The 21,369-nt window shown below is 36.5% G+C and overlaps 1 protein-coding gene across 1 annotated transcript in view; it reads left to right on the forward strand.

Annotated features, from left to right (window-relative positions):
• The window catches only part of FAT4 (FAT atypical cadherin 4), a 170,153-nt gene that overhangs the window by 105,279 nt on the left and 43,505 nt on the right, over positions 1–21,369 (forward strand). Inside the window, exon 7 of the mRNA XM_065877754.1 lies at positions 15,260–15,440. Coding sequence (XP_065733826.1) covers positions 15,260–15,440 — 181 coding nt within the window. The remainder of the gene's footprint in view (positions 1–15,259; positions 15,441–21,369) is intronic.

Raw genomic sequence — 21,369 nt, forward strand, 5'->3', positions numbered from 1 at the left:
TAATCAAAAGAGAGGTCATAAATGTGGCATATCATATTTTAGATCTGAAGAGAGTTGTTTTTTAACTGTTCCAGGAAGATTGCATTTGTCAGTGTTATTTGTGGGAAGATGTTGAAGAAGAGCTTGCCTTGTCTGTTATGAAGAACCTTTTTAATAATGAAAATTGCTTGGGAACTTTCCATAAGGCACCAATGATTTCATAAATCAGATTGTGCTAGGGTAATCTTCAATTACCAGAAATCACTTGCATTTCACTTAATTATATATTTAAGTTGAAGGAAGTTTTGGTTATTTCCATTGGAGTATTTGTCTTAGATGAGAATTTTGTTTCAAAGGTTGATAACTGGTTATTGTTTTACTTCCTCTTATTTCTAGTAAGTTTTTGTATAAAATCTGTTAGCAACTAAGTATTATCATAAATCATTTATTTAAATAATTTTCTTTAAATCAGCTACTCTTTAGTAGGAACAGTTCTTCCTACATAGAATTTCATTTGTATATTCATAAGATAAAAATACAAAAAGAAAGATGACCTAACTTCCAAAACTCCACTAAATAAGATCTAGAATTGCCATCAAGTTGCACAGAATTAAAATTTGATAATTTCAGTCTACTTTTCATTTACTCAATTTAAGCTATAAATCTGAGTAGACAAAGGAAACCCAAGTTTGAAATGGAAACAATTTGAAATATTAAAGAGAATGTTTATATTACCTAAAGGATAAATATTAAATATAATACAAAATAATGTCAGCTTACTATAAGGAAATTTTTTCTTTTCAAAAATCTGCTAAATTTTATCTTGTTAAAACTTGATCTTATTTTGTGGCCTATTTTGATAATTATTCCATAATATATTACTTTGATATTTTCAGTAGGCAAGTAGGCAGGAAGCAGGTTGTATTTCAAATTTGGTGGTATCCTCTTTTATTTCAGAGTTTCAACGTGTGTTGAGAGGTTGTCTTTTAAAATGTTCTCCAAAAAGTAACTCCTCATGACATGCTTTGTGTGGGGGATACAATATTTAGTTTCCATTACATTTTATTACTTTATAAACTCTTTTTATAAATAGATCTTTATTGGAGTATAATTGCTTCACAATACTGTGTTAGTTTCTATTGTACAGCAAAGTGAATCAGCCACATGCATACACATGTCCCCATATCCCCTCCCTCTAGAGCCTCCCTCCCACCCTCCCTATCCCAGCCCTCTAGGTGGTCACAAAGCACCGAGCTGATCTCCCTGTGCTATGCTGCTGTTTCCCACTAGCTATCTATTTTACATTCGGTAGTGTATATATGTCAATGCTACTATCACTTCGCCCCAGCTTCCCCCTCCCACCCCGTGTCCTCAAGTCCATTCTCTACATCTGAGGCTTTATTCCTGCCCTGCCACTAGGTTCATCAGTAGCATGCGGTAAATGCATATTTCTCACAGTAAGTAAGCCGTTCCCTGAAAATGTATTGAAAGCCATTCAATATTAACATTAAATTATGTGGTTAGATTTAAATCCAGAAAATACTTGAAGCAAGTAAGTATATAACATTTTAAATATGACCATCAGCTTTTATCTTAAAATTTTAATTTTATAATATATTACTGCTAATTAGTTTTATAAATATGTTTATATAAATTAGGTATATACACATTAGGTAACATTTTATTTTTAATCATTTCTCAGGAATCTTTATCAAAAACACTGTATTTCCTTAATATAAATTCCTATACTAAATAGAGGCGACAAGTAAAACTAAAGAAAGAACTTAGTAATGTCATGAAAATGAGACTGAAAAGTGGCCCACAATATAAATGTACTTAATGCCGCCGAACAGTACATTTAAAAATGGTAAAAAAGGTAAATTTTATGTTATATGAATATATAATGCAAGAACTGCATGCAAGAACAAATCGGCTTTGTTGCAAAGCAGCAGATTTCAGTTCAGCAAAAATACTATTTCGGCTGAATAGTTGTTCAAGTTTCAAGAAAGTATGTTTAATTTATAGGGTCTAACAAATGTAAAATGTCTGCAGTTTGAACTTTAATTAGATGGTTAGGCTCATTCATTACACTTATTAAAGATGTATTTTCTGATAGAGCATTTGCCTGAAACGTTTTCTTTTTAAAATCTTTTTTTTTTAACATCTTTATTGGAGTAAAATTGCTTTACAATGGTGTGTTAGTTTCTGCTTTATAACAAAGTGAATCAGCTATACATATACATACATCTCCATATCTCCTCCCTCTTGCATCTCCTTGCCACCCTCCCTATCCCACCCCTCTAGGTGGTCACAAAGCACTGAGCTAATATACCTGTGATATGCGGCAGCTTCCGACTACCTATCTATTTTACATTTGGTAGTATATATAAGTCCATACCACTCTCTCACTTCGTCCCAACTCATCCTCCCCCCCACCCCGTATCCTCAACTCCATTCTCTACATCTGTGGCTTTATTCCTGTCCTGCTCCTAAGTTCTTCAGAACCATCTTTCTTTCTTTTTTTTTAAGATTCCATACATATGTGTTAGCATACGGTATTTGTTTTTCTCTTTCTGACTTACTTCACTCTGTATGACAGACTCTAGGTCCATCCACCTCACTACAAATAAATCAATTTCGTTTCTTTTTATGGCTGAGTAATATTCCATTGTATATATGTGCCACATCTTCTTTATCCATTCATCTGTTGATGGACACTTAGGTTGCTTCCATGTCCTGGCTATTGTAAATAGAGCTGCAATGAACATTGTGGTACATGACTCTTTGAATTATGGTTTCCTCCGGGTATATGCCCAGTAGTTGTATTGCTGGGTCGTATGGTAGTTCGATTTTTAGTTTTTTAAGGAACCTCCATACTGTTCTCCATAGTGGCTATAACAGTTTACATACCCACCAACAGTGCAAGAAGGTTCCCTTTTCTCCACATCCTCTCCAGCATTTATTGTTTCTAGATTTTTTGACGATAGCCATTCTGACCAGTGTGAGGTGACACCACATTGTGGTTTTGATTTGCATTTCTCTAATGATTAGTGATGTTGAGCATCCTTTCATATGTTTGTTGGCAATCTGTATATCTTTTATGGAGAAATGTCTATTTAGGTATTCTGTGCATTTTTGGATTGCGTTGTTTGTTTTTTTGATATTGAGCTGCATGAGCTGCTTGTGAATTTTGAAGATTAATCCTTTGTCACTTGCTTCATTTGCAAAACTTTCTCCCATTCTGAGGGTTGTTTTTTTGTCTTGTTTATGGTTTCCTTTGCTGTGAAAAAACTTTTAAGTTTCATTAGTGCCCATTTGTTTGTTTCTGTTTTTATTTCCATTTCTCTAGGAGGTGAGTCAAAAAGGATCTTGCTGTGATTTATGTCAAAGAGTGTTCTGCCTGTGTTTTCCCTCTAAGAGTTTTACAGTGTCTGGCCTTACATTTAGGTCTTTAATCCATTTTGAGTTTATTTTTGTATATGGTGTTAGGGAGTGTTCTAATTTCATTCTTTTACATGCAGCTGTCCAGTTTTCCCAGCACCACTTATTGAATAGGCTGTCTTTTCTCCATGGTATATTCTTGCCTCCTTTATCAAAAATAAGCTGACCATATGTGCGTGGGCTTACTCTGGGCTTTCTATCCTGTTCCATTGATCTATATTTCTGTTTTTGTGCCAGTACCTTACTGCCTTGATTACTGTAGCTTTGTAGTATAGTCTGAAGTAAGGGAGCCTGATTCCTCCAGCTCCGTTTTTCTTTCTCAAGATTGCTTTGGCTGTTCGGGGTCTTTTTGTTTCCATACAAATTGTGAAACTTTTTGTTCTAGTTTTGTGAAAAATGCCTTTGGTAGTTTGATAGGGATTGCACTGAATCTGTCGATTGCTTTGGGTAGTATAGTCATTTTCACAATGTTGATTCTTCCAATCCAAGAACATGGTATATCTATCCATCAGTTTGTATCATCTTTAATTTCTTTCATCAGTGTCTTATAGTTTTCTGCATACAGCTCTTTTGTCTCCTTAGGTAGGTTTATTCCTAGATATTTTATTCTTTTTGTTTCAATGGTAAATGGAAGTGTTTCCTTAATTTCTCTTTCAGATTTTTCATCATTAGTGTATAGGAAAGCAAGAGATTTGTGTGCATTAATTTTGTATCCTGCTACTTTACGAAATTCGTTTATTAGTTCTAGTAGTTTTCTGGTAGCATATTGAGGATTCTCTATGTATAGTATCATGTAATCTGCAAACAGTGACAGCTTTACTTCTTCTTCTCCGATTTGGATTCCTTTTTTTTCTTCTTTTTTCTCTGATTGCTGTGGCTAAAACGTCCAAAGCTATGTTGAATAATAGTGGTGAGACTGGACAACCTTGTCTTGTTCCTGATGTTAGTGGAAATGGTTTCATTTTGTTCACCATTGAGAATGATGTTGACCTGGTTTTGTCATATATGACCTTTATTATGTTGAGGTAAGTTCCCTCTATGTCTACTTTCTGGAGAGTTTTTATCATAAATGGGTGTTGAATTTTTTCAAAACCTTTTTCTACATCTATTGAGACGATCATATGGTTTTTATCCTTTAATTTGTTAATATGGTTTCTCACACTGATTGATTTGCATATATTGAAGAATTGTTGCATTCCTGGGATAAATCCCACTTGATCATGGTGTATGATCCATATAATGTGCTGTTGGGTTCCGTTTGCTAGTATTTTGTTGAGGATTTTTGCATCTATGTTCATCAATGATATTGGCCTGTAGTTTTCTTTCTTTGTGACATCTTTGTCTGGTTTTGGTATGAGGTTGATTGTGGCCTCATAGAATGAGTTTGGGAGTGTTCCTCCCTCTGCTATATTTTGGAAGAGTTTGAGAAGGAGAGGTATTAGCTCTTCTCTAAATGTTTGATAGAATTTGCCTGTGAAGCCATCTGGTCCTGAGCTTCTGTTTGTTGAAAGATTTTTAATCACAATCTCAATTTCAGTGCTTGTGATTCATCTGTTTACATTTTCTATTTCTTCCTGATTCAGTCTTGGCAGGTTGTACATTTCTAAGAATTTGTCCATTTCTTCCAGGTTTTCCAATTTTTTGGCATACAGTTGCTTGTAGAAATTTCTCATGATCCTTTGTATTTCTGTAGTGTCAGTTGTTACTTCTTTTTCATTTCTAATTCTATTGATTTGAGTCTTCTCTCTTTTTTTCTTGATGAGACTGGCTAATGGTTTATCAATTTTGTTTACCTTCTCAAAGAACCAGCTTTTAGTTTTATTGATCTTTGCTTTCATTTCCTTCATTTCTTTTTCATTTATTTCTGATCTGATCTATATGATTTCTTTCCTTCTGCTAACTTTGGGTTTTCTTTGTTCTTCCTTCTCTAATTGCTTTAGGTGTAAGTTTAGGTTGTTTATTTGAGATGTTTCTTGTTTCTTGAGGTAGGATTGTATTGCTATAAACTTGCCTCTTAGAATTGGTTTTGCTGTATCCCATAGGTCTTGGGTTGTCGTGTTTTCATTGTAATTTGTTTCTAGGTATTTTTTGATTTCCTCTTTGATTTCTTCACTAATCTCTTGGTTCTTAAGTAGTGTATTGTTTAGCCTCCATGTGTTTGCATTTTTTACAGATCTTTTCCTGTAATTGATATCTAGTCTCATAGCATTGTGGTCGGAAAAGATAATTGATATGATTTCAATTTTTTAAAATTTACTAAAGCTTGATTTGTGACCCAAGATATGATCTATCCTGGAGAATGTTCCATGAGCACTTGAGAAGAAAGTGTATTCTGTTGTTTTTGGATGGTTGTCCTATAAATATCAAGTCCATCTTGTTTAATGTATCATTTAAAGCTTGTGTTTCCTTATTTATTTTCATTTTGGATGATCTGTCCATTGGTTAAAGTGGGGTGTTAAATTCCTCCATTATGACTGTGTTACTGTCAATTTCCCCTTTTATGGCTGTTAACATTTGCCTTATGTATTGAGATGCTCCTATGTTGGGTGCATAAATGTTTACAATTTTTGTGTCTTCTTCTTGGATTGATCCCTTGATCATTATGTAGTGTCCTTCTTTGTCTCTTGTAATAGTCTTTATTTTAAAGTGTATTTTGTCTGATATGAGAATTGCTACTCCAGCTTCCTTTTGATTTCCATTTGCCTGGAATATCTTTTTCCATCCCCTCACTTTCAGTCTGTATGTGTCCTTAGGTCTGAAGTGGCTCTCTTGTAGACAGCATATATAGAGGTCTTGTTTTTATATCCATTCAGCCAGTCTATGTCTCTTGGTTGGAACATTTAATCCATTTACATTGACGGTAATTATCAATATGTATGTTCCTATTACCATTTTCTTAATTGTTTTGGGTTTGTTATTGTAGGTCATTTCCTTCTCTTGTGTTTCCTGCCTAGAGAAGTTCCTTTAGCATTTTTTATAAAGCTGGTTTTGTGGTGCTGAATTCTCTTAGCTTTTGCTTGTCTGTAAATGTTTTAATTTCTCCATCGAATCTGAAGGAGGTCCTTGCTGCGTAGAGTAATCTTGGTTGTAGGTTTTTCCCTTTTATCACTTTAAATATGTCCTGCCACTCCTTTCTGGCTTGTAGAGTTTCTGCTGAAAGAACAGCTCTTAACCTTATGGGGATTACCTTGTATATTATTTGTTGCTTTTCCTTTGCTGCTTTTAATATTTTTCTTTGTATTTTATTTTTGATAGTTTGATTAATATGTGTCTTGGTGTGTTTCTCCTTGGATTTATCCTGTATGGGACTCTACATTTCCTGGACTTGATTGACTATTTCCTTTCCCATATTAAGGAAATTTTCAACTCTAATCTCTTCATATATTATCTCAGTCCCTTTATTTTCTCTTCTTCTTCTGGGACCTCTATGATTCGAATGTTGGTGCATTTAATGTTGGCCCAGACGGCTCTGAGACTGTCCTCAACTCTTTTCATTCTTTTTTCTTTATTCTGCTCTGCAGTAGTTATTTCCACTATTTTATCTTCCAGGTCACTTATCTGTTCTTCTGCCTCAGTTATTCTGCTATTGATTCCTTCCAGAGAATTTTTAATTTGATTTATTGTGTTGTTCATCATTGTTGGTTTGCTCTTTAGTTCTTCTAGGTCCTTGTTAAACATTTCTTGTATCTTCTCCATTCTGTTCCCAAGATTTGGATCATCTTTACTATCATTACTCTGAATTCTTTTGCAAGTAGACTGCCTATTTCCACTTCAGTTGTTTGGTCTGGTGGGTTTTGCTCCTTCATCTGCTGTGTGTTTCTCTGTCTTCTCATTTTGCTTAGCTTACTGTGTTTGAGGTGTCCTTTTCGCAGGCTGCAGGTTTGTAATTCCTGTTGTTTTTGGTGTCTGCCCCCAGTGGTTAAGGTTGGTTCAGTGGGTTGTGTCGGCTTCCTGGTGCAGGGGACTAGTGCCTGTGTTCTGGTGGATGAGGCTGGATCTTGTCTTTTTGGTGGGCAGGACCGTCTCTGTTGGTGTGTTCTGGAGTGTCTGTGACCTTATTATGATTTTAGGCAGCCTCTCTGCTAATGGGTGGGGTTGTGTTCCTATCTTGCTAGTTGTTTGGCATAGGGTGTCCAGCACTGTAGCTTGCTGGTCATTGAGTGGAGCTGGGTCTTACCACTGAGATGACGATCTCTGGGAGACCTTTCGCTGTTTGATATTACATGGAACCTGGAAGTCTCTGGTGAACCAATGTCCTGAACTTGCCTCTCCCACCTCAGAGGCACAGGCCTAACACCTGGCTTGAGTACCATGACTCTGTGAGCCACATGGCTCAGAAGAAAAGGGAGAAAGAAAGGAAGAAAAAATAAAGTAAAGTAAAATAAAATAAAATAAAGTTTTTGAAATAAAAGATAATTATTAAAAATAAAAAATATTAAAAAGTAATAAAGAAAAAAAAAAGAAAGAAGGAAGTAACCAAGCCAAAAAAGAAATCTACCAATGATAACAAGCATTACAAACTATACAGAAAGAGAAAAAAAAGAACAAGAAACAAAAATGGACAGACAGAACCTTAGGACAAATGGTAAAAACAAAGCTATACAGACAAAATCTCACACAGAAGCATACACATACACACTCAGAAGAAGAGAAAAAGGAAAAAAAATATATATCTATATATATAAAAAAAAAAGGAGGAAGAGAGCCACCAAATCAATAAACAAATCGACCAATGATAATAAACTCTAAATACTAAACGAAGATAAACATAAAACCAGAAACCAGTCAGTAGTATACAGTAAACCCCAAGTCTACAATTGCTCACAAAATCCACCGCCTCTATTTTGGGATGATTTGTTGTCTATTCAGGTATTCCAGAGATGCAGGGTACATCAAATTGAATGTGGAGATTTAATCCGCTGCCCCTGAGGCTGCTGGGAGAGATTTCCTTTTCTGTTCTTTGTTCGCACAGCTCCCAGGGTTCAGCTTTGGATTTGGCCCCGCCTCTGTGTGTAGGTCGCCAGAGGGCATCTCTTTCCCACCCAGACAGGACAGAGTCAACATAGCAGCTGATTAGGGGCTCTGGCTCACTCAGGCTGGGGAGAGGGAGAGGTACGGTATGTGGGGCAAGCCTGTGGCTGCAGAGGCTGATGTAACATTGCAACAGCCTGAGCCACGCCAATTTTTCTCCTGGGGAAGTTGTCCCTGGATCACAGGACCCTGGCAGTGGTGGGCTCCATAGGTTCCTAGGAGGGGAGGTGTGGATAGTGACCAGTGCTTGCACACAGGCTTCTCTGTGGCTGCAGCAGCAGACTTAGCATCTCATGCCCATCTCTGGGGTCTGCACTGATAACTGCAGCTCATGCCCATCTCTGGAGCTCGTTTAGGTGGTGCTCTGAATCTGCTCTCCTCGCACACCCTGAAACAATGGTCTCTCGCCTCCTAGGCAGTTCTAGACTTTTTCCCAGACTCCCTCCCATCTAGCTGTGGTGCACTAGCTCCCTTGAAGCTGTGTTCATGCAGCCAACCCCAGTCCTCTCCCTGGGATTTGACCTCCGAAGCCCGAGCCTAAGCTCCCAGCCCCTGCCTGCCTTGGCGGTCAAGCAGACAAGCCTCTCGGGCTGGTGAGTGCTGGTGGGCACTGATCCTCTGTGCGGGAATCTCTCTGCTTTGCCCTCTGCACCCCTGTTGCTGCGCTCTCCTCCATGGCTCTGAAGCTTCCCCCGTGCCACCCCCGTCTCTGCCAGTGAAGGGGCTTCCTAGGGTGTGGAAACCTTTCCTCCTTCACAGCTCCTTCCCACTGGTACAGGTCCCATCCCTATTCTTTTGTCTCTGTTTATTCTTTTTTCTTTTGCCCTCCCCAGGTACGTGGGGAGTTTCTTGCCTTTTGGGAAGTCTAAGGTCTTCTGCCAGCATTCAGTAGGTGTTCTGTAGGAGTTGTTCCACATGTAGATGTATTTCTGGTGTATCTGTGGGGAGGAAGGTGATCTCTGCATCTTACTCCTCCTCCATCTTGAAGGTCTCCTCTTTTTAAAATCTTATTTTAAGTTTCCTTGAACTTTTTTTTTTTTTTTTTTTTGCGGTACGCGAGCCTCTCACTGTTGTGGCCTCACCCGTTGTGGAGCACAGGCTCCGGACGCACATGCTCAGTGGCCATGGCTCACAGGCCCAGCCCCTCTGCGACATGTGGGATCTTCCTGGACTGGGGCACAAACCTGTGTCCCCTGCATTGGCAGGTGGACTCTCAGCCACTGCGCCACCAGAGAAGCCCTATTTTGATATATTTGATCTTTTTAGGCCACTAGTGTTGAAAGGCAATACCAGTTTAATCATTTCCCAAATAAGAGTATAAAATATGACTCAGACGAGGTTTGGAACTTCCCAATTATAATGGACTATCAGAAGATTAAGCTGTGAACAGTCTGTGTGTGTGTGTGTGTGTGTGTGTGTGTGTGTGTGTGATGTGTTTTTGCACATTTTAAAAAGTGCTTTTCAGAATCATATGTATTTTTTTCTATTTGCTCTAAAAATTGCAGAAGGTTCCTATCAATTTACCTATATTTATTTTATTTATATATATATATATATACATATATACACAGATTATGATATATACAATACATATAATTTTCACAAAATTAAATTTAAAGTTCATTTTATCATCTGACCTCTGATCGTATTTCAAATGTCCACTGTACCCTCCTAACATCTACAATTATAAATTTCTGAGATCTTGTCCTTTTATTTCATTTGTTTCTTCAACCCCTTTCACTGGCTCACTGTCTTCTACCAGCAGCCTGTGTCATTACATCCTCCCTCTTCTTTCTGTTTGCATCTGTTTCTCATAAATCAATTCCAGATGAAATCGAGTAATCTTGCCCTAGTACGCCACTACCTATATAATTCATCCTTATCAGATCTATCCAAGCTAAACATTGGCCCCTGGTATTCTGATTCTTCTCATGGGATTCAGGATTAATTGGGACCCTCTGTTATAAGTAGTAGACTATCTCCAAAACTTTGACCTTTGTCGACAGTCTTGTTCTCTGACCCTGGCCATAGGCTAAAACCTATATTCCCAGATGTATATTTCTAGAACTGTTCAGCTTTTTGAACTTTCAGCCATGTAGTCACTAGATCAGATTTCCATACATTGAGTCAAAGGAGAAGTTAATAAACATTGAGGACAAGGTCTATTGGTATGCATTATGGTTTTATATAAAGATGAATTAAACAATTATTTCTTCTCTCAATTAGTTTGTAACTTAATAGAGAATATGGCAGAAGTACATTGATAAGAATAATAATATAGAGTAAAAATGTGCAATAAGAGTGGCATACTTTTATCTGAGCCTAATGAACTGAGAAAAGATATTTTTTTTAAGAGTTCAAAACTGATTTCCTTCTGCCACTATGGCTGAATGTAAATAAGTTGCTCAAATTCTTTGGGTCTAAAGTTCTTTATTTAAAAAATTAAATAGTAACACTTACTTAATGAATCTGTATATTAAATGAGTAATACATATATAAGATACTCATACATATATCTGTTATCAAATAAATGTTCAATAATAGGTATCTATAAATATATATGTGTATATGTATTTGCACAAATGTTTTTCAATTTATATATAAATATGTGGGCTAAGTTTACACAGAATAATTAAGACTTGAGTTTTTGACATACTAATATTGAGACTCTGGAACCAGCAGAAAGTTCTGGACCAAAGATAAAGTAATAGTGAACATCATGCAGCACTTCACATGGGCTATAACCAAAAAGATGTGGGGAAACAGGAACATAAGCACCAGGACCAGTTTTTCACAGAGTTAAGAGGAAGGGTTCAAAGACAAGCAAACAAACACAGAAAAGCAACAAGAACAACAACAAAAACAAGACTTCATCACTCTATTAGGAGACGAGGAAGCACTAAAATCTGTGTGGACCAAGGACTAGGGAACTTAGTGTGTCCTTCATCTGAGAAGAGTGTGTAGAGATGAGGCTTACTCACTTGAAATCCAGGGGCATTGCTGCTTTTTGTCCCTTGATTTCATCTCCCTGCCTAAAGCTGAGAGGAAGGGCCTTGTGGAGCTCCTGCTATAGTGGATAAGTCTGAGGCTGGAGTGAGGTGTGCGATGGAAAGCCCCACCCCCAAGAATAAATGAAAAATATTTATTTCATTTCATTTCAACTCTGCCACTCCGAGGCAGAGTTCGGAGTAAGTTAAATCTCAGTAAAAGACTTAGAAATGTAGAACGTTGTCTTTGTGAAGTTTCCTTGTAAAACTTTAAAAAGTAAATCAGACCTTCCTGCACATATATCCTGGGGCAACAAGAAAGTGAGGCCGCTGTAGAGATTGTGCTTCACTCTATCAATTCTTGAAGAAAATAGGAAGAGAAGAACCCCAAGTGCTTTGAAAGTGGGCTGTGGCTGCTAATAAGAAGAGAAAAGGGGACTCTGGGCATGGTTCTTGGCTTAAGAAGATGTCCCATGTGGATATGGGATTACCTATGGGGCCATTTCTCAAGCCAGGCCCATCTGTTGTCATTGGTGCGCTTTTAAGATCTTGTGAAAAAATTATTCTCTGGTATGGAGATTGAACTTGCTGAATATTTTCCTGGGTAAACAATGTTTTGTTCTTTTTGCTTACTAATTCAGAAAACATATTAGCAACAATATTTCTGTAGTTTATAGACAAGGAAAGAAATCACATGTTCCTGACCAAATGAGTTAGTCATCATTTTATGAGGTTTTCCATATGTGTGTCACCAGACACGTTAGAATACCAAAGATGAAACCTTTGTTTGGCAGTACTGTGTTATTTCTTAACAAGTTTAAACACTGTTGATTAGAGAGCATATCAGACATAGTCAGGTCTTCTTTAAACTCTCACTGTAAATTTTTAGATTTTGCATTTTTAAACTTTCAATTCAACGTCTTCCACAAAGCTGTGAACGTTTTGAAAGCTGAGTATCTCATATACTTATAACTACAAAAAAATCATTAAAAGAAAAGAATGATTCCAAATCTTTTCCTGAATAATATTATCATCGGATTGACTTGAAAGTTTTGTGGAGGAACAAAAATCCTGAGAACTATGACACAGAAATCTGTAGGATTAAAAACGGACCTTTAAAAGGTCAATGTTCCATTTTTTTGTTTCTAAAACAAGTACAATAACAAAGAGCACTATAGAATACATTTTAACTATGTACCAGCCACTATCCTAAGCATGTTACATTCCCCTCAACACCTCTTTTGAGGTAGGTCCTATTTTCATTATTCCTATTTTGCATATAAGGAGACAGATTTAGTGAGTGGAGTACAATGTCAATAAAAGAGATAAAAGAGCCCTTCATGTCCTCTGGGACATTGATTTAGTTATCCCTTCTCTCAATTCATCAGATGTACAGCCTCCTTCCCATGATATCCCCTTCTGTCCACACAAAAGCACAGATATCCTCTAGTTATTGTTTTTAATACAACCAGTGGGAGAAATACTAACATCATTCACATCATTAACTTCCATTTCATCAAACTGTATGTAATTAAACACATTCAAGAGCTTTAGGCCAAACATTGGCCAAAAATAATACCCCAGAAAAATTGATTTTGGTTTTAACATGTGCTATGAAAAATTCAAAATTCATGACCAGACTGTTGTCTCCAAATGCTCCACAAACAACCTCGACAATAGCTAGGGTCCCTCACAGAGGGACCTTTTTCTCTAGCTTGTGCCTCGTGCTGTTCTCGGGGATCGGCTTGCCTAGGGTCCCAGAGCATCTCACTGAGCAGTACCTGTCCAGCTGCTAACACCTTATGGCTTTTTGCCAGTAGTCAACAGCTCCACATTCAAGTCAAATCCCAGCTCCATTCCCCACTGTCTGTGGCCCTAAAAATGTTGTTCAGCCTTTCTCTCAGTTTACTTATATATAAAATGGAGATAAGAGTTGTACTAACTTATGAAGATTAGACAATGCAAGTAAACTTCTTCAACCAGTACTTGAATACCTAAAGACTCAGTAAATATTTGCAATTATCATTATTAATATGTTGAGTGAGATTTAAAATGTATTATTTTAATGTGCTTCCTCCTTCAGTGTTTATAATACTTCCAGATCTATTCTGGGTGTGAAATGTTTGTGACATCAGCCTACCATTGTTTAAGTGACTGGTAAAAAGGCAATTACTAGTAAAAAGGCAATTACAGTATTTTAACATTTGTAGTCGATTGTACAAAAAAAGCAAAAAGTGAGAACTAGTTTTCTTTCCTTTAATGTAAAATCAAACACATAAAAAGTAGGATTTCTGCAGTCATGAATTAAAAAATATGTTAAAGTAAATGGAATGCTTAATATAAATTATGTCACGGAGAAGGATATATATGGCAACAAAGGTCAGCTTGCAGCCTAAATTTAATTGCATAGGTTTCCGGGAGGTATCATGCCTCATTACACTGCCCAGTTCAAGTGGTCTTACACATTTTTTATCTAATGTAGAATTTGAGCTTCCTTACATAGAGCACAAAAATACCAGATCACTAAAACCACTGCATTCCGTAATTTTCTAGTCTGTTGATTTTGGTTCCTATACATTTGAGCATAAAAGCTGATTGGTACTATGCCATCACTAATAACAATCTAATAGGAAAAAGTTTGAATAGTAGTAAGGAAATACTAGCAAATCACTAGAATATTATTATGAAAAAATAATATTGGAAGGCCGTGAATCTCAACACCATCCTGATACTAAAGAGTTACTTCATAAACATTTTACAGAGAAACAAATGAGCGAGAGAATGAATGGCTTTATTTACAAAATGTTGAGTACTGGAAATAAGTAGAATTTAAACTTTGTTTAACAGGAGATAATTTTATGGGAGAAAGAATAGTATCTTAAACAGAAAGTGAGAGTATCCAGGGCTTTATTTTATTGTACATAAATACAGTTAAACAGACTTTCATTATTTCTATTTAGAGAAATTAAAGTTTGAAAACTAATTTTGAAAACACAACTAAGGACAGATGATTTGCCATTTACCTGTGGGACAACCCACAGAGTCTAACCAAATATGTCATCTGATCTTCACCACAGAGTCTGCTAACCTTGTGTAGTACAGATCACGTACTCCAAGATTTTGTTAAATGCTAGGTTTTCACCATATGCTGATAACGGAACTGGAACAGGAAAAAAAAATGAATTGTTTCACATTTACCTTAAATATTAAATACATGCAATAAAAATGATTTCAAGTCAGCTCATTGACATAGTGTTATTTCCAGCAAGTGGAAGAGTTTTGATGTTAACTTGAAGCTTTCTTCTTTAAGATTTCAGCAAACAAATATTGGTTAGTACAGGAAAGGGGATTTAAAGGCCTCAGAAGCCCAGTTGAATTTTGTTGACAATAACATTGAGAGTCACATCTAGGAATACAGTTTTTAACTCTGCCTTGTCAGCTGGCCAGCTATTCCAGGCCCAGGGGTATTCTCCAAATCTGGCTTGAGCTACTTTACTGTAAGTGCCTCTTTTGTGGCATTTAAATGATATTGTTGTGTTCTGCATTGCTGAATCAGCACCTTTAAAATAGAATAAGAGGTTGACGTATTCCTTTTGTGCAGTATCACTAGGAAAGAGTTGGGATACTAGTCCCTAAATAAAATTTTTTTTTTCTTGTAACAACACTAAAAAATCACTCAATCACTTGCCTATGTGTTCACAAATTTTACTTTGGGATGTTTTCTAAATTCTCTTCCGTAGTTCTGTCTACAGCTAATTGTTAAGTTTGCTCTTATTTTTGTTATTTATGAACATTAAGACTTGATTTTCTTTTCCTTCTAGGATCCCCTGCCCTGACCGGAACTGGAACTATCAATGTCATAGTGGATGATGTCAATGACAATGTCCCCACTTTTGCCAGTAAAATGTATTTCACAACAATTCCTGAAGATGACCCAACGGGGACAGATGTTTTATTGGTAAATGCCTCAGATGCTGATGCTTCAACAAATGCAGTTATCAGGTACATTTTTCTTTGTAAATTTTAATTATTTTTCTCATTAAACGTTAGTCTTTGGACTAAATGCACACAATGCTTCATTTTGCTGAAATGCTGTAGCATTAACTCATAGCCCAATTGTGGTTATCTATTGCTGAATAACCAACTATGCCTAAAATTAGGATTAAACAATAATGATTTTATGTATTGTTCTAAAATTTTATCTTATTCATTTTATTTATATTTTTATTGTATCTCATTATTTTGTAGCTGAGGAATTAGGGCACGGGTCAGTGGGAGATTCTTCTGCTTCTTGTGGTTGACTAGTGTCACTTATGGTATTTATCTGGTGACTGTGTCCTAGAGGGTCCAAGATGGCTTCACTCGCATGCCTGGTGGCTTGGCAGGGATGGCTGGAACTTTAGGCTCAGTTGGACCCCTTCTCTGATCATGCAATCTCAGAGCTTCTCAGTGTGGTTCTTCAGCAGGGTAGTTGGACTTCTTTATATGGTAGAAGAACCTCTGGGTTACAAGGACCTCAGGTGAAAGCTGCTAATGCTCTTAAAGGTCAGGCCTTGAAACGGCGTAGAATCACTTCCATAATACTCTCTTTGTCAAAGCAGCCATGGCCAGCCAAGAGTCCCCGGGCTAAAACCCATCGGTGAAAAGTCTTCAAACGACTGTGCCATCATATAGTCAGATATGATAAAAATCCATGCCATTTTTATCTTGCAAAAAACTATTATGTTCACTTTAAATTGACAGACAAATATTACAACTTAAATGAAAAATATTTTCACAGAATAGTAAGTTGTTATGCCAACCTAAATCTTATTTACTCTGGCTTGATATGTTTTTAATGGAATATATATTTTGGATGTTAATCACTCCTTGCTATTCATGGAATCCTGGAGAAAATCCACTTTTTCCTCTGGTTAACAGAGCTTTTATGTATTAATTTTTAGATTGACTATTCAAGTATTACATATTTAAGTCATTTACCCAACTACTGATGGACTCTCTAAAAGCACAGCCTTTTATGTGTGATGTTAATTTTCCCATATGGTCTAACATGATCTTTTACACAGCAGCTAGCCAAGAAATATTTATTTATATTCTTCTTTCTACCAGTTTGATCAAGTTATGCATTTTAATGGATGGAATACTTATTTTGAGTTAAACCCTTTACATAACTTTTAATATTTTCCCTTCTATTAAACCAGCCTGCATTAATTACTAGCTTATCTAGTTTATATCTTTATCTAGTTTATATCTTTGTTTCCCAGACACCTATTCCAGAATTTAGCTCTTATAGAAATATATTCCTTTTTTTTCTCCAACTGACCAAATCTCCATTCAAAACCTCACTTTTAATTCTTTTATGTCATAACATTGGAGAAAGTCACAAAACTGTATCAACAGGGTTGACATTCAAGGGCAAATCCCTTTCTCTGTGCTCCTAATCCCATCCCATTCAATTTCCCTCAAATGATTAATTCAAAAGTTACTACATTTTGCTCTGGATCTTCAGGTAATCCTTCTTTCCTTGATCATACCTTTATCCCTATAGAAATGCTCAGAATATCTGGTATTGAGTTCTGGTTCCTTTATTTACTTACATGACTTAGGAAAGTCATTTTAGTGTCTCTAAGGCTCAGTGTATCCATCAGTAAAAGTGGAGTTAAGAATTGCTACATTCGAAATTTGTGAGAATTAAATATATATTGAGCAATTACTAGGTGCCAAGTATCATATATGGAATCAGTTAATATGTGCAGATGTCTCTAACACATTTTTGGGACATGAAAGTCACTAAATTTATACTAGTTTTTTTTCTTTTCATCACTCTAATATCTATTTTATTCCTAATATATTCTTCTACAACATAGTAGTGACTGGCACCTAAATAAATGCATTAAATGAATGATCCTAGTATTCTTTACAACTGCTGCTTTTACTCACAGTTTTCACACCACATTTTTGAGAGGGTGGGTTACTGCCTCAAAGTTTTCTCTGGCCATTTATTCTTGAAAATCTCTCAGTCTTTCTCCTCCATTGCTTTACCAAAAAAGACTATTCGAAGATTCTACTGAAATTTATCAAGTCCAGTGATTTCTGAGTCTTTATTTTCCTTTGCCTTTTGCAATATTTGCACCGCAGGTCAGCCTTTCTTATTGGCATTTTTTTTCTCCTCAGTGTCTGTGTAAATGTTATTTCTTATTTCTCATCCTGCATCTCTGACCGCACCTTCTAATTTGCCTTCTGTATCCCCTCTTTCTAGCTCTCCAAAGAAATTTGGACATTCGCCACAGCATTTTTTCTCAGTCCTTTCCTTTCTTTATTTTCCCGCACGTGTGTGTATGTGTGTGTGTGTGTGTGTGTGTGTGTGTGTGTGTGTGAGAGAGAGAGAGAGAGAGAGAGAGAGAGAAAGAGTAAGAGAGAGAGTAGAGAATCATCCATTTCCATGGCTGCAGCCATGAGAAAAGTTACCCAGAAAACTAGACAAAAAACCTCTAAACCTATTGTATCAACTCTGACTCCATCCTGGAGATTCCCACCCGTCTTTAAAACTCCCTAGGAGGCACCTCTACATAGAGGTAGAAGTCATAAGAACAACATATCAGAAACTACTAACCTTTTCTGTTTCTCATCTTGGTGTACTGCTCTCTTTTAATGATGTTGCCTTGCTTTCTTCATCCTCCCATCTTGATGGCTTACAGTCATCCTCTCCCCCTACGCTCACTCAGTGGACAAGTTTTCATGTTTCTTCTTTCCTAATGCCTCTGGCACTCATTCTTTTCTGTGCATCCCTCCTGCCAAGACCCTAGTTCAGTCCATAATTACATCATGCCTGGACTATTATAATAAAAATTAACTTACTTTCCTTACTCTGGTTTCTAATCCTTCCAATCTATATATTACATGATCCTGTATAATCTTGGAGCCCTTACGAGGTCCCAGATACTTTGTTAAGTTCTGAGGAGTTAAGCACTTCAGTTCTAATAAGAACACTTTAATATAGAAGGTAATTTTGCAATATTACAATTATAGTACCTTGTAGCAAGTATAGTTTAAACAGAATGTGTGGAAAGAACGGCATACTCAGTGATACCTGAGGAAATAAGTATAAGCTTCAAGTAATTGATGAGTTTTGGAAAGACAGAGGAGTTGCTTATGGACAAACAAGGGATGAAAGGCATTCTAGGGAAAGACAATAACAGGTGCAAAGCCAAATCTATGCAAAAACATAGCATCAGAAAAACAAAGCTGTTCAGTATGGTTGGTGTGGGTTAGGAACGGGCCTTGTATACCATAGGAGAAAATTCACGTTTCTTTCTGTGTCTAGTAGGAGAAACAGCTGAAATGTTTTAAGATGGGCAATAACATGATTAGTTTATGTTTTATGATGATTCCTCTCTCAGTGTTGTAGAAAGTTATTTGGATAAAGCAAAGCCTGAGTCAGTGAATGAAAGGAAAATGGCAGTAACATGAAACCGCTAGCTCAGTGGCTCAGCTTTAACGATACTCCCCCCTCCTCAAAATCTTTCAACTTCCAGTTTGCCTAGGGCATAAAGCCCAGTCTGCATATTCCAGCCACTCCATAAACAGTCCCAGCATCTTTCCAAGCTTATTCTGTACAAATGTATAGCCAAACTTTCAGCCTCACTGGATCACTTTCTGCTCCTGGGAAAAGGACCTGTGCTTTTCCAAGCATTATGGCTCTGTTCAAATCCTTCTATATCCTAGACCAGGGTTCTGCAAACGGCAGCCTGCAAGCCAAATTCGACCCAGTGCCTAGTTTTGTAAATAAAGTGTTACTGAAAAATAGCTATGCCCATTCATGTACGTATTGTCTGCGGCTGCTTTTGCATTAAAACAGCAAGTTGAGTGTTGCAACAGAGATCTGATGGCCTAAAGAGCTGAAAGTATTTACTAACCGGTCCTTTACAGAAAAAAATTTGTTGACTCCTAGCCTAAAATACCTTCATTCTCCCTTTATGATACTATTGTAAGGTGGGTAACCTCTTTAAGACTTAGCCTCAATTTACATTTCTCGAAGAAAGGCTTTTCTATCAAAAGTGATCTCTTTGTCTTCTGAATTCCCTAAACAATGCTTCTGAGCAATTTCATAGCACTTAAACATACTGCCTGGTTTTGTATTTACTTTTCCATGTGTCTTTCTTCCATCTAGGGTATAAGCTTGAGCACAGAATTTTTTTTACCTACTTATCCATGTCTCTATTAGTTCATCCATTTACCTAAAGATGGATTATAAGAGATTATATATAATAGATTATTATAATTATGTACGTATATATACTGTTATGTGTGTAAACCTAAACTTTGAATTCTTGTCACATACTAATTACTCTGCCAAGTGCTTTTCAAAAGAAATTACATTTGATGCTCAAAACTACCAAATGAAAGGAATACATATATGTATAATACTTTATAGATAGAGAAGACTTAGAAAGGCTAAGAAACTTTATGAATTTAAGTACTTGAATGAGATCAAAATTCATGTCCAAGGGAACTGTGTTCCAAAGTCCAGTTTCTAAACTATTACTAAATCACTGTATTCTAGCAGCCCACAGTGCAGTGCCTTATGACCGTAGCAAATCTCAGGAAGAGGTAAGAAAAGTTTCAAAAAATCAAATGGGGATATTTCAGCTTTACAAATGCAACAACAGTTGATTTAGATTTTAGATAACAATGATCAGTTTATGCCAGTAATTTGAAACAGTAATTTCTTGAGTCAGAAAAAAAATTAACACCTTGTTGATTTGCATTGAACTAAATCATTGTAAACTGATTCTACATCGACAAACCTGAGCAAGAGTCCCTTTTGGCCTTAGCAAGAGCTACAGTGTGTCTTGTCTCACCCACATCCCCCCAGGCTGTGTCCCACCTTCCATCTACTGTAGGATCATGGAAAAAGTGCATGTTGAAGTCATAAAGACAGAAGTTCAAAGTCTCCAGTACCATTTATAGATTTCATGTTTCTCTGTGCAACTAGATTAGCCTCCCTTAGACTCAGATTCCTCACCGATAAAAAAATGTAGTACAAAACCAAACTGTTAGGATTGTTCTGAGACTTAAATGAGAGCATATATAAAATGCCTTGTAGTCTGCTGGGTGCACCCTAAGAACACAGTAAGCTGCTGCAAAGTTGTAAAGAACAGCGTAGGTGTTTAGCTGTTAAGAAGGTAGCACAAGACTTGATCTAAGTTCATAACCTTAAAAGAAATTAATGTGGACCAGAGAAGCAGGAGAGAGATGCATGAAAAGATGAGAAGTGAAACAAGACTCAAAATAATACAAGTAGGGAAAACCTGGGCATGTGATCTCAGCAGTCCATCCATTTATATTGTCCCCTATGTTTCTTTTATCTCTTTCTTTTTTAACTTACAAGAATAAATTTGATTGAAACTGGTATTATAGATATTGTGAGATATTAAAGAATATCTCATATTTAAAATACACTATTGATACACTTTTATTCTTTAATTTTTACAACTAATAAATATATTACCTACTTTTAAACAGACAATCTTATGTGCAATAGCATAAAATAAAGAATAAGAATTTATAGTACAGAGTTCCTCTATGGATTATTTAGTTCAACCTGGGCCAGAACTCACATCATTTGCCTTTCAACACATTGTTCATTCTAATATACCAGGGTCTTCTCACATACAAAGCATCTAAATCAAATTTACATACATTTTGCCTCCTTCTTATTTTTATTTGTAAATGCTTAAGGGAACAAATATTTGAGTGAACCCTGACCTTTGCTGCCATAAAGCTGTAAGAAAGCTTGTGGCACTATGAAGCACTTGTTCCAACCCTCATTAACTTATTTGGTCATTTCTACACCTACCGATAGAAGCAAAGTTTCCCAAGGTAAAATCACGTAATTCTCATAATCCAGGTGCCTGCAGACTTTCTCCAA

This window comes from Phocoena phocoena, chromosome 5 (genome assembly GCF_963924675.1).
Source record: "Phocoena phocoena chromosome 5, mPhoPho1.1, whole genome shotgun sequence".
Lineage (NCBI taxonomy): Eukaryota > Metazoa > Chordata > Mammalia > Artiodactyla > Phocoenidae > Phocoena > Phocoena phocoena.